The sequence below is a fragment of the Acanthisitta chloris genome, unplaced genomic scaffold, assembly GCF_000695815.1.
Source record: "Acanthisitta chloris isolate BGI_N310 unplaced genomic scaffold, ASM69581v1 scaffold4258, whole genome shotgun sequence".
NCBI lineage: Eukaryota > Metazoa > Chordata > Aves > Passeriformes > Acanthisittidae > Acanthisitta > Acanthisitta chloris.
This window is the reverse complement of record NW_008687435.1, coordinates 19,467-33,637: the sequence shown is the minus strand read 5'-3', so window position 1 is coordinate 33,637 and position 14,171 is coordinate 19,467. Positions and strand designations below refer to the sequence as shown.

At 38.4% G+C, this 14,171-nt stretch overlaps 1 protein-coding gene across 1 annotated transcript in view; it reads left to right on the top strand.

The window, feature by feature from the left end:
- The window catches only part of STX7 (syntaxin 7), a 25,753-nt gene extending 11,582 nt beyond the window's left edge, over positions 1-14,171 (top strand). The window contains exons 2-9 of the mRNA XM_009080578.1: positions 3,905-3,974; positions 5,197-5,287; positions 6,895-7,032; positions 7,697-7,749; positions 8,464-8,554; positions 9,880-9,952; positions 10,930-11,012; positions 13,658-14,171. Of these exons, the coding sequence (XP_009078826.1) occupies positions 3,905-3,974; positions 5,197-5,287; positions 6,895-7,032; positions 7,697-7,749; positions 8,464-8,554; positions 9,880-9,952; positions 10,930-11,012; positions 13,658-13,750 (692 nt within the window). The 3' untranslated portion in view covers positions 13,751-14,171. The remainder of the gene's footprint in view (positions 1-3,904; positions 3,975-5,196; positions 5,288-6,894; positions 7,033-7,696; positions 7,750-8,463; positions 8,555-9,879; positions 9,953-10,929; positions 11,013-13,657) is intronic.

The window sequence follows — 14,171 nt, the reverse complement described above, 5'->3', positions numbered from 1 at the left end:
AAGACAAGTGAAAAGTCTTCTTTCTAATATAGTATTGCTTCTTTATCAGACAAGACTCATTTTCAGGTGAAAAAAAAGTGAGATTCTGTTCTTTTACATGCAAGACAGCTGTTGCTTGGAAAACACGTTTTGCTTGCATGGTATCATGCACCCTGCTTCCTGCACTGCCCAGTTCCCAAAGGGGACTTGCTTTCTGCAGTGGTTTATTGTCAGCCTACAGCTGGCACGGTGCTGCTCCTGCAGGGTTGTAGCATGAGCCCTGAAAGAGCTGTTGGTTTTCATGATATGCAAATATCTACCCTGCTCTTCAGTGCAGAAGTGGCTGCAGGAGTTTGTACGCCTCTGCCGGAGGCTGTTGCTATATACTGGTGAAGAATGTCTGTATGCACGTGGTGTGTGCCCTTGTGCAGCTCCTGGGCAAAGTCCAGCAGCTAGCTGTATGTACTCAAGGAACCTAAGTGCTAATGTGTCAGACTTTGCACTGAAATAGATTAAAATCATGCCTAAGATCCAGTCTCTGTTACAGGATTGGTAATGCCCCGGACAATGCTCTGATAGTCAGATTACTCCTGTCTTTCAGAACTCCTTGGGAAGTTTGAAGGATTGGGAATTGGGAAAGGGAAAATCATAAAGCGTGAGGTAACCTAGGAACCTATCAAAACTGTGCTCTGATCTTTGGTCCATGACTGTTACCAGTGTGTTTACAGTGCAGAGCTAGGACTTTGTGAGCTGGGCCTAAGCCTTTGGCTCTGTGGGAAATTTGAGAGGCACCAAAGCAGATACTTATGTGCTATCCTGAACTCCCTGCACAGGGGCGAAAAGCTGGGTAAACAAGGGAGGCAGTACCTTTACAAATACCATCATCATCAGTGAAGCCAGAAACTTAGAGACCTCTGTTTTGTGAAGAGTAATCCCAGGTTTCCAGCAGTTTCGCCCTTCAGTGCCAAGACCCTCTCCCTGATTGTTTCACCAATGGGGCAATGAAAGGAGCAAGCAGAGGTGTTTCTACAGGCTGATCTTCAGGAGGAGAAGCCAAGGCTGACCTGCTTTTTTCCTGAGGAAAGGAAGGGATATTGACTTTGATCTAAGAAGTTTCAGAGCTAGTTCGTGCTTTGAATCCAATTCTGTGAGGTCTTTGTGTATACATGTGAGGGAACAAGACACCTTACCCCTGTGGTGGTAATGGCTTAAAGCCTGTTTTAAGTTTTGTTTTTATCAATAAAGCTGTATGAGCTCATGTGTCTGAACAAATGTTTGTAGTTTAGGTGGTGTTGTGATTATATGCATAATATTATGTCAAATGTTTGAATGAGAAGTAGCTACAGTAAGAAATGAGTAAAAAAAAGAAAAGGCCAAGCCAAAAGAATTTTAAGACTATAAAGAAAGACTTTTTTTTAGACTGTGTACACTCCAGTGTGTTTATATTAATATGAAGGATGGATTTCTTTAACTCATCGACCTGCAGGTATATACTGTAAATCAGGATTTCAGGAAGGTCAGCTTCTGTAATTCCAGCAATATTTCACTTTTTTATGCAGTATACTTCATATGAACAAAACACTGAAAAGAGAAATGCTATTTTTTTTCCTGAATAATAAATATCCTTACTGTGGAAGAGTAAGGTGTAAAACGGTAAGTTACAGGAAGCACAGTCATTGTCAGCAGTGTCAATTCAGCCCTTAGGGGGGTTTTATTTTATTTTTTCATCTTGTGATTTGAAAGCCTGTTAGCAATTTTCTGTTTTGATGCACACTTGCAGACTTTGTGGTAAAATGTCTTTTAATTTTATGCTGAATTCTTGAATCATAAGACCTGAACTGGGATGCACTTCCCTCTGCCTGGAATCATATAGCTGACCAGCTATGCAGTGCTGGCTTCTAATTTCTCCTCAATTATATACTTGTGTTCAGTTGGAGAGGTAGGATAAATGTGTAATTAACTTGGAATACAAATATTTTAAGTATAGGTTTTGTTTGAGGGAATTTTTCAGGCTAGAGCCTTTAGTTAAACCCAAACCCGTTTCCTTTACTTGCAGTTAAATCACGCACCTCTAGGTGGAGGTAGGACACACTGGTACTTCAGGCTGCTCTGGTTTTCCTTTCACTCTCCCTCCGAGTCCATCCGAAATCCCTGAGCTCTTTCCTTGGCTCCTGAATCAGAAGGGAGAGTGCCTTGGAACAGATGAAGGATAACTGGTGTTCAGTTTTGTAGACATTAAAACTCTATGCTTTTGAAGATAACACCAGGCAGTTATTTTTTGTTTGTTTTAAAACATTGCATTAATTACACTGAACATAACCCGAAAGCTTAGTTACCCCTAGCCCATGTTTATCTGTACATGTGAGCAGCTGCTGCTGCCCAGGAGAAGGGCAGGCAGCTGGGCAGAGGCCCCAGCAGGCAGGGAAGGGCTGACCCTCAGCAGATAGTTAGCAACTGTAGGCAAAATTCAAAACTTTTTACTTACTTTTGCTGTCTTTCAGTTCAATCAAAATACAAGCTGCATGAAACCCATCTTACAGTGCTGTTGCCCTCAGAAATTCCCCCTCAAAGACATCTGCCTTGAAGTATTTGATTTTTTTACTTTGTGCAAAACTGAGGTACTAACTTTCACCTGTTTTGATATCTTGGTGTGCACAGAAGGAATTGGCTGTAGCAATTTGTTGACATCGGGATGTTATGTAGAGCAGTGGAGAAAATCCAGTGTCATCTAATTCATTGGAAGCTTCTTATGAAACAAAGTTTAGAATTAATATTTTTACTAAAAATGCTAATGAATTCCTGTTTTATCTAACTGGTTAACATAAGCCATAGGTTATTTTCTTCTTTTAACTGAAGTTCTGTTATAGATCTGTTCCATGGTATATGGAAAAGTACCTTCTTTTTTAAAAAAAAAATAATATTGGTTTTCTTCATTATGTAATGATGTAATTTACTGTGATTTTAACTGTGTTTAGGGCAAACTAAAAAGATAGTGTGCTAGTCAAGAGAGCACCCCACATAATATCATACCATCATATTTGCTACTGACTGTGTGGTACACCAGTCAGCCTGGGGAGGGCAACAAAATACAGGGAAGACAAATCTACTCCCAGTTGAGGTCAAGCAAAAGAAATTATTCTGGATATGTATTCTTCTGTTTAAAACATGTGAGGATGTTAAGCAGAGATATAAAGCATGTTGAGGATATAAATTCTGCAGTATGATAAACTACATATCTTTGAAGTTTCTGCCCATTTTTTTCCTCACTTTCTCATGTGGCAGTAAACTATATTAAGCTGAAAATAAGGCTCAAATGATGTGTCACTTCTTGCAGTCCAAAACTAATATATTTTATGAAACATACTTAAAAATCCCTGGCGGTTTGTATATCACATTTAAAAACAGAATACTCTCAAAATGACAATTTAATCCTGGACACATGCCTTTTTTTATGTGCTGTAAACCCATGGATGCTTTGTTGCCATCTCATCATTAATGCACTGGTTCTGACATATTTGTATATGATAATATCATGGGAGTCTTTCATATGGCTTTCCAAAATGACATGTGTAAGATATATTTGAACAAGAACAGGAACTGTGCTGTTTCTTTAAAAAAAATTAAAAGGCCTGATTTATACTTATTACAATGAAATTATTGACTAAGCTTTAAATTGTCTGTTTTTACCTGAAGACTTGTATACATTCCCATCCTTTATAAGAAACCCTGGGCTTTGTCTTTGTCAAAAACCATTCACTAGTTGTTCAGGAACTTCTTAAGTGTAGTCTTTGTAGTAGGTTGAAAATGTCTTGCGTATCAGTTTTTGTCAATTTACATGACTTTAGAATTGTCAAGCAAAAAATGTGTAAGTCTAAGCAGGAATTGTCTGCCCCCTATTAAAATTTCTCATCCTCTTCACAAACAGCTGCAGAAATACAAAGAATATTACATCAACTTGGAACACCACAAGACACGCCTGACTTGAGGCAACAGCTGTGAGTACTTCACATAAAAATGTTTAGTTTCATTGTAAACAGTGCCCTGGTAGGTGATGACATCATAAAAATGTTTAGTTTCATTGTAAACAATCCCCTGGTAGGTGATGACATGTTTTTTCATTAGGCAGAGTGCTTGATTTCGCTGAAAAAAAGGTAAGCATAGAGAAATATTTGAAACTTAAATGCTGAGATGAGCTTTCTGAAGTCTTGGGTAGTCTGTGAGCTGGAGACAGCTGTTTTGTCCATGCACGTCGGCTGCAGTATCAATACATTTATAAAACCTAAGCTGTATGTCAGCAAAGGGAAAGTGACAGGACCAGAAAGCAGTATCACTATTTAAAACATGCACCTGCACCACTCTCCTCCAGTCAGCTCTTCCACTCTGTATAAGTTTCACAAGGTACTGAATATATTGGGGTTTTTTTGTGAGATTAGATACTGTGAGAGAAAGGGGATGTTGTTTTGAATGATGAAAGCTACACTAAGGGATGACATTATAGAATAAATATGTACCAGAAATGGTAACATAACAGAAGTGAAATTATTTCAAGGCAGATGCTCTACTGTAGTTCAGTCATCTAGAGGTGGGCTTTCATTAATATGCCTCTAGCAGAGACAGTCAGCTGTTCTCCACTTCTCTGCATGCTCTAATGAACCAGTATGATTTTTTTTCCATTAAACTCCTTTACCCCACTAGTCTCAGTGTCATAAATGCACATGAGCAACATGTTGTGCTTACCCTCTGGGTGAGATGGTTGGCATTTTCAGTATGGTTAATGCTGCCCTGTGGCTGTTGAATAGTAGGAGGAGGTGTGTATTGGACCAAAGGCATCATGTTCATTTTGTGTGAACAAATGGCTTTATAATAGGGCCCATAACATTAGCCATGTGCAATCCACAGTGGATATTCTGTTGGGGACTGGGAATGTGTGAAGAACAACATGTAGAGTTTATACAATAACCAGACAGGTTCTAGGCATAAATTCACAGCTAAACAGGATAGAAACTGTTGTGAAGGACATGTTCACTGATTCTCAAGAAAGCAACAGCACTAAATGCTTCTCTAAAGCACACAAAGACACCTCTATTCTGTTCTTTACCATAAAGGCAAGACATCATGGATTCCAGGTGGGACAGATGACGAAGGTGTGCTCCTCAGCAAATAATATTAAAGCAAATAATCCAGTGGTCTCTAATGAAAATTTGCATTTGTTTGTAGGCAACAGAAGCAGCAATACACCAACCAACTTGCCAAAGAAACTGACAAATACATTAAAGAGTTTGGATCTTTGCCTGCAACAAGTGAACAGGTATAAAGCCAGAGCATGGCTTGTTTGACTATCATGTTGGCTCATGTAGAGTATTTGACTCACTTCAGTTCTTCATTTCTATTTTTAAAGCACTGATTAGTTAGTCAACACATTTGCACAGTGGGAATACTTACAAGAACATTTTGTTGCAGTCCAGACTTGTCCCAAAGTTTTTTTATATATCAGGAATGAGGTAGTTTGGCTGAAATGGTGGCAAATAAGGCAATGCCTGCCTGCAGTTTCAGGTATCTGGACAGTGTAATCCATTGCAGTGATGCTAAATCTGACTTTGCCAGCACTCTGACTGCTTCGGGGGTCAAGGAATTGTGTGCCAAAACCACTGTTCACTCACTGTCTGAATAAACTTGATTATGCACAGTATGTCAGTTCTACATCACTTAGATCAGCATATGTGCTGTGTCTTGTCCACAGGTTCTTTCTTTCTTAAGAGCAGTAGACAGGAGCTGTTACTAAAAGAACGTGTGCAGTCTTTAAACTGCTTCTTTCCCAGGTGTGTGTAAAATCTTGTCAGAAGGTAGCATGTGAAGTGTCTGTTGTGATTAGCACACTCCTGTCTGCCATCCCATGGTTTCATATCCTAGCAAAATCTGTCACTTAAATAAGGGAAGAACAGGAGGATCCCAGAAAACAGGGATTTTGGTTATTGTCACTCAACTTGCCTGGCCTGTGACTGGTTACTAAAGAGTTTTTGGGAAGAAGTCTTGAAACACTGAATTCAAATGGCAGGCCATGATCCACGTGTGCTCATCCTGCCAAGCTGTAAATTTCTAATAGCAATGTTAAAACTTGGTCTTGGTATATAACCTTTAGTTCAGACAAAGTATGTTTGGTTTGTTGTCTTTTTTTATGGTTTGTCTTGAAAAGCTGGAAGTGAGATGTTTTACTGTTCAGTTTTACTTCTTATATCAAAGATGCATCTCAACAAAATGCATAAATAACAGATTCACAAATTGCGAATTACAGCCTTTCAGAAATTTGGAAGGAAGGGTTGATATATTGTAAACATTTAGGGAAATATGGTAGAGGCTCTCCTGAGTGCCCAGGATTGCTCTTCCCTTCACTGCATCTTAAAAAAGAGCAACCTGAAAGGTTAGAACAGGTATTTTTGTGCCAGTTCTAAAGCACTTAAGGGTGTATGTGAACCCACTTCTGGATGCAGCTCAATATATATTTTTACATTTATGTAAAATACATATGAAGTGCCCTGTTTTTTCTGCCTCTTTCCTTCCCATTCAGTCATATTTGCATATGTTTGCATTCATGGTATCAAAATATTTCACGCCCTAACAGTAGGCAGGTAATAAGGAAGGAAGAAGCTTTTTTTGTCCCTGCCCATTTCTCATTTCCAGCTGTAAAATGAAGATAAATACATTGATTTCTCCTTTAAATGCCTGAATTTGTGCAGTTATGTGGTCCCAGAAGAAACAAAGGTTTGTCTGTCCAGTTACCAGTGGTTTTGTAGACAGCCTTCCCTTACATCAATTTAGAAGAAAAAGAGTATATGCCTTAGCATTAAGCACCCTGGAAATGGCAAAGCCTTGATAAGCCTGAGCTCATTTGACTTGGTAAAACTTTTTCTCCTATAGCGTCAAAGAAAAATACAGAAAGATCGTCTTGTGGGGGAGTTCACCACAGCACTAACAAACTTCCAAAGACTCCAAAGGCAAGCTGCTGAGAAAGAAAAAGACTTTGTAGCCAGAGTAAGAGCCAGCTCAAGAGTCTCTGTAAGTATCAGAAAATGTACCATTATACTCTTAACGGTGGTGTTAGTGGTGTTCAATGTCAGCCTTGCTTCCACAGTGCTACTTTCCAAAGCTCATAACTGACCCTAAATACCGCAGAACTTGGGCTATACAATTTTATAGTAAAGGCTGCATTAAGTTATTGTAACCTCCCCTGAGAACTGTAACTTTGTCTTTGCCTTTGTCACACAAAGGCATGAACTGCCCCTGTGTTCATGCTATAATCTTGGAAAGGCAACTTTTAGTAGATTTTTAAATGCTTTTGCTGTGGCTTTAGATATCAACAGATCTATGGGGAAGAATGACTAGCCAGATTTCTGTGGAGTATTAAGGTGGAGAACTGCTGTGGAGCTTCAGATGTTGTGCTTTTCCTTGTTAGTATATCAATTTTGCCTTTTCCCTCTGTGCCAAATACACGTTGCTGTGCTTGTAAATTTTAGCAGTCAGTTACTGAGCTGAATGCTTTTGCTTGAATTTCAGCTTTATGTATGCATAATGCAAAATCAGCATGAGAACATGTTCAATCTTGTTTCAGTTTGAAATTGACTTACTAAAAAGCTTCTAATATTGACTCTATAGAAATGCTGACAGTGCTCCTTTCAGGGCCATAATGTTTTATTTATATATTTTAAAACTGATCATGTAGGGTGGTGCTCCAGAAGATACCTACAAAGAAGGAACACTTGTCTCTTGGGACAGGTAGGTTGAATTAGTTAATAAACCTTAATCTAGTTCAGAATAATAAATGGTCTGCGGGGAATCCAGCTGGTCATTGGGTTTTTGCTTGGGTTCCCTTTTTCTGATCAAATGCCATTTTTTGGAGGGAGCTGGGATAGGTTGTTCACTTAGGCTTTTTCTTAGAAAGTGAGCATAGAGAAGAGGCTTTGATGGTGTAGATGGGAAGAAAAAGGAGCAGTTCACATAATATTCCCCTTTTTAACTGATGCTTCAGTTGTAGCTATCTCCTTAAGCTCTCCTAATCTGCATTTGGGCTTTCTGAGACCCAGACTTACAGAAGAAGAGTCCAACCAGTGAATAGAGTAAAACTGCTGTGATAAAGGCCCAGTGTTTATTTGGATCTCCCATCACATTCTCCAAGAACTGCTTCTCAGTCTCAGATTCTTTTTTGCTGGCTAGCTTGCGTTTACCTCAGATAGATACGAACTCTGCAGTTTATAATTCAGAGAGAGCTTTGCCCTTGTATTCATACCTGGAATTTCCAGTCAGCTTCCTGTACCAGAGGTGTGACAGTTATATCTTTCCTGTCAGCTAGACGGACAAGGGGAAAAACCTGCGTTTTGTTAACTAAAATGTGAAAAATGTGCAATGTACTTAACTGTCATTTTATTCATCTGAACTATTTCTCATTGTGCCTGTTCAGTTCTGGGTGGGTTTGTTTTTGTTGTTTGATAGTCAACCGCAAGCACAAGTGCAAGATGAAGAAATTACAGAAGATGACCTCCGTCTTATCGAGGAGAGGGAATCTTCCATTAGGCAGCTTGAAGTAAGTACAAGTGGTTTTACATAGAATATGCTTTTGATGTTTCCAAAGAAAAAGCCTTTTAGTGGCATGAGCCATCATGAGGCATTGCAGACATCAATCTTGAGGAGTTATGGTTTGTTTGTGGGTCGTTTTTTCCTTTAAAACTACAAATACTGCCTTTAGATGTGAAATGTGCATTTGAAATCTACTATATGAAAGCCATGTTTTGATACTGTGTTTAACTTCAGTGTCTCGGTTGGGGATAAAAGAGTGCTCATGTCATTGCAAGGAAAAGTACATATAATTTTTCCCAAAGTAGTGGTCATATTATATAACCATTTTAAACAGCAACTATAAATGAAGAAAAATTATACCTTTCCTCCCAGGTGTTCCCAATGTATTGTTCAACATGTTCATTTTGCAAGCAGCTTTTTTGAACACTTCTGGACATACAGAGAGACTCTGTTTCATTCAAACTTTTATAATTAAAGGCTTGTTAAAAACAGTTAAAACCAAGATGTAACCTACATGAAAAATGTCACATGTGATGAAATACTGACATCAAGAGACTTCTCTGAAGACAGAACAAAATTTTCCAGCCTATATGGAATCCACATCTCTTCCATCAATAAGAAAGATGCTGGAACTGGAGTTTGTCAGGAAGTCTTGCTGATGCATGTGACAAAGTCCATTCTATGTATAACCTTTTCAATAATCTCTCCTTTGCCACCCATACTTTAACTTACAGTGAATTGAACTCAGCATGTGTCAGTCATTAGTTAAGAAGAGATCATATCCACAGCAATAACATGGCATCTACCACTTCATCATAACCAGATGGCAATAGGGTAAGATAGTATAGGTGCAGATGCCTGACCATAATGTAGAGGTAATTTCTGGAAACTGTGGTGCTTAGGAAATTTGTGTCTAATAGGTGTCATAAAACTAATGCAAAATAGTTCCTGCACATACTTTGTTAATTTTGCTTAAATGGATAGCTTTTGAGCAATGTGGGCGTGAACCTTTCCCTGCAGTTAAACTAATAATACAAGTATGTGTGTAGATGAGCCCTCTGCAATGAGAGGTCCTGTTTGTGATGTGTTGTGAAGTGTACTTTGTGCACATGCTCATCCTGAGCTTGATTTGATAGTTAGTTTGATTATGATAAACTTGGTCTCATAGTACCTAAAAAGCCTTCCAAATAAACACATTAGGGTGTTCCTATCCTGTAGTGTAAAGAGTCATGGATGCATACTCAGGAGAAGGAGGAACAGTATTTGTATCTAAATGTACAGAGATGCTAGAATATGTGATGTCAACTAATGCTATGATTTTTTTATTTGCAGGCTGATATTATGGACATCAATGAAATTTTCAAAGACCTAGGAATGATGATTCATGAACAAGGTGATGTGATAGGTAAGTCCAATTCAAATATTATCTCAAATATTTTAATTCTGTTTCTCTGGAGAGCAGCAATGTAGAACTTCCTTTTGCCAGAAAAATTCCTCTAATGAGAATATCAGTGCTAAACCAAATCAGGCACAACCTAATAAAGGGTAGACTGGCCAAAGGTGACTGGGAATACATTAAGAAAGTGTGTTTAAAAGGTAGTTTAAAACATGTAGTTTTTCATGTGTATAAAATGTCTTTACAAGTAGTTTTTTTAATTGTTTGTACATAAAATTGGAGTTCATGTGGGAAGTTTTACTGTATTGACTAATGATACAAGTGCACAGATTCATCAAAGGTCCATGCTTTGCCTTCCGTGTAGACAGGTTTATTGTTTTAACAAAATGTGATGGGAGAATGCATTTTCTGAGTCTGCTGCTAATCCATTCTGTTGTCTATGTGCAGTATACATTTTCAGGGCTCTTACTATCACCTTAGCCCATAATCCGTACATATTTTTCTAGGGGGGGGGGAAAATACCTGTCAGTATGGCAGAATACCAAACTATAACTGTGCCTCGGGGTGTTTTTTCATGTCTGTTTCTCCTCTGATTTCATAAGCCTTAAGACTTTTTAAATCTGAGCAGAGGGTAGTCAGTAGTAAGTTGGAGTGCAAGTGAAAGGTTATTTTAAAAACCAAAAAGTAGAAGTACTGAAAGTTTCTACCCTGATTGGTATCCAAGTTTCATCCCTGCATCTATAACAGGGGAGCTATTACCTGACATGAACTCAGCCACTCATTGCCTGGGCATTTCTGAAAGTATCTCAAGCATAAGTATAGGATGGGTCAAGCTTTCTTAATACATGGTATAAAACAGTAGATACGGACAAAGACACCAGCAGTTGGGGGCAGCTATTACATTTGCTTTCAAGTGATTTCAACATTCCAAACCTTTGTCTGGGTTATGACTAATCAAAATTGAAATCTTTCCTTTTAAAATAAAGACAGCATAGAAGCCAATGTGGAAAATGCAGATGTACATGTGCAACAAGCAAACCAGCAGCTGTCAAGGGCAGCAAACTACCAGGTAATGCCAATGCCAACTGCCAGTTCTGTGTAACTGTCCTTTCTCAGTAGTCCTGACTTCCACTTTCTTATGCTGTTCAGACTTGCTTAGTAAGTTCCTCAAGACTTGGAGACTTAAAGGTTTATATATTAGACTGCAGTGGTATTTCTGCATCACTGTAGAACAAAACTCAGTGACCTCTGAAGGCCTTGAGTTTAGTCTGTTTTCAGCCAGGTTGTTTTGGAGCCTTCTATGAAAGCACCTGGAGTTACACCTTTATTTAAAAACAAACAAACAAACAAAACCATCCCAAACCCAACAGAAACCCTCCTTTACAGATCAAGTTCCCCTATATGGAGAGCAAGCCTCTAAAGGTCACTGGAGGAGTAGGAAAGATAGGCAGGAAAGTCTTGTGAAGATGCTGCCAGTTAGCACCAATTTTTGCTGTCTAAAATCTTCTCAAAGCTGTATATATCCATCTTCTGTTATTTGCTTCTCTGATGCTAGAAACATATTTCAAACTGTCAAACTTTTTTAAAAAGGCTTTTAAATGCCTTTAAATGCTACTTCTTTATAGCATTTTTTGGAACTTATTAGAAATAATCTTATTAGTAATTAATCTTCCCTCTTAACTCAGAGTTAGTCCTTAGATTTTTATTTTTTTTTAAAATCCTCTTATGTGTGTTAATAGTAGCCAGGACAGTAAATGAATGACAAAATGTCTGAAGGATTCCCTGCTGATTTCAGAAGTGGGAAAGGATGCATCCTTGAACTGTATTCTGGGTGGCACTGATTGGCACATTATGTATGGTTGATGGCTCATATTTTGATACTGACAAAATTCAGGAAAAAAAATAGTAGAAGTCAAAATTTTCAGTAGATGATGCTAGTTTTCTGTTTGAAATTTAAAATTAAAACCTTCATGCTTTATTTTGAGGAGGAAAGGATGAATATCTTTGATCTCAAAGGAAGCTTATTGAGACTTTTGACAAGTTTCTGTTCAGTGGGTCTTGAAGCAGAGACAAACACTCTGAAGAGTCAGCCTGAGTTTGAAAGAATTGTGTAGTTTGCTTTGGATTTGAACTTCCTTTTGCTTGCAAACTCATCATTGTTCCAAGATGCTGAAAAATCATTTCCACTTTCAGCACTTGTTTTAATTTCAGCAACTATTATATCAGTATGGTCTGACCCCCTCCAAAAAGTGTTAGAGGCCCAGGTGTGCTGGCAAGGATGAGTTCCTGTATGTGGTTGGATGAAGTCTGTGTCACTCATCTACCTTGTAGGGTGCATTTGCATGCCACAGCCATTTGAGCAAAGCCAGGCTTTTCTCCTTGCTTTCCCCCTTTGTCACTGCTGCTTCTGTATTTGTAGAAATGATCATCAATTGTATGAGAAAATAAGGTCACCATGTCGTTAGTCCACTCCCTTGCATAGGTAGTTTTACAGGGGAAATGTTTGACTTCAGTGCATTGCTGGCAGGAGGTGGTCTGCAGGATGCAGAATGAAGAGACTAAGTGTAAGGAGACAACTGGCCACAGATTCTGAAAAAGAAAGATACTCCAGCAAATGGATTAAGTTCTAGCAAGTAAAATGATGAAATGAAGAAATCTTAGCCTGACAGTGGGAGAAGTGGCAATGAGACAGTAGAACTAGAAGAAGAGAATTGTTAAGAAATTTGGTAGTCTGGGTGGTATTGGGCAGAGAACTGAGAGCTCCAGTGAAGAACTGACACAGATGTTGTTCTTCAGAGGGGAAAAGAAAAAAAAAACCAACAACAAAACAATGCAGGCATAAGAACTTTCGCCAAGTAGAACACGGCATGGCTTTGCTTCTGGGGCTGTGGCCTAGAGTCCCAGGATTTGAGTGGTATTATTCCATGGCTATCAGCAAAAGCTTGAGAAACCCATTGGTAATTTCTTTTCCTCCTGTGAAAGAAACCTTAAGATTCCATATCCTTCAGATAAAGGGTGACAGACTGCTACTGGTCTTGACTGCTCTGGTGTCTCAAGTTACAGACCTGTATGGGAGATGTGAAAGTTCTGGACATGCTCATAATTTACACTTTCTTGTAGTGACATTTCTATATCTGTGCCTCTAGTCAGTTCTCTTTTGTTCGGTTTGGTTTGGATTTTTTGGGGTTTTTTTTCTTTTTTAAGGGCAAGTTGTACCAAAGAAATTTGACAAAAACAGCTTTAAAATAACAGCTTTAAAATAACTCTGTGAATGGGTCACAGAAGTCCAAAATTGTGGTTCATTGTCCCCTTCTGTATATACACTAATAGTTTTTAAATGTGTTTTTTTCCTAGCAGACCATTTCTACCTCCTCCATTGTGCAGTGATTGTCCATTTTCCTCCATATGCTGTCATCTGCACTTTCACATTTACTTCCCCCAGTGTACTAATTATATCCATTCATTCCATTACTGCATTCCCTTTCATTAGTTTATGATGTAAGCCAGATAATACCACTAAAATAATTCTGTTGAATAATATAGCCATAAAATAATGTAGATAACTTTGCTTATTTTTTCTTGAACAACTTTATATGACTTGTAAGGATGCAATTCAGTTAGATTGCACAAGCAGTAGGACCATAAAAGCATCTGAACAGTCTTCTGATGTGGTGGTGCAGTTTTCAATCAACTTGTTTTTCTCTCTGTTGGCAGCAAAGATCCAGAAAGAAGATGTGCATACTCATTGTTATACTTGCTGTTGGAGTATTGATTCTTGGAATCATCATATGGTTTCTTTCAAGATAAGTGTCTGGAGAAAGCTTTGTAATTGGTATTTAAATTAGGAGGGGAAATTCCTAGTCATGGTTTGCTCATGGTGAAGCTGAGTAAAATAGTGGTTCTGTACTTCATCACACTTACTCTTTTCTTTATAAGACTTTGTTTTAACCTGGGAAATAATGTTCTCAGTACTACCATCAGTATAACTGCCTACCCTCTTGGATGTGGGTGCTGTCTTACCAGAAAAAAACAGTCAAGGCCATAAACTGTTCCGTTAACTTAAACCTAAAAGCCTCTTAAGGTTTAGGGGGCTAATCAAAACCATGATAATTTGTTTTGACTGGGTGGGTAATTATCTTTTGGGATACTGCTAACGGTTGCTGCCAAAACAAACTCCTGGATTGTTGCTTGAGGCAACAAATTCACATCTCAGAATTTATTTTTAAGT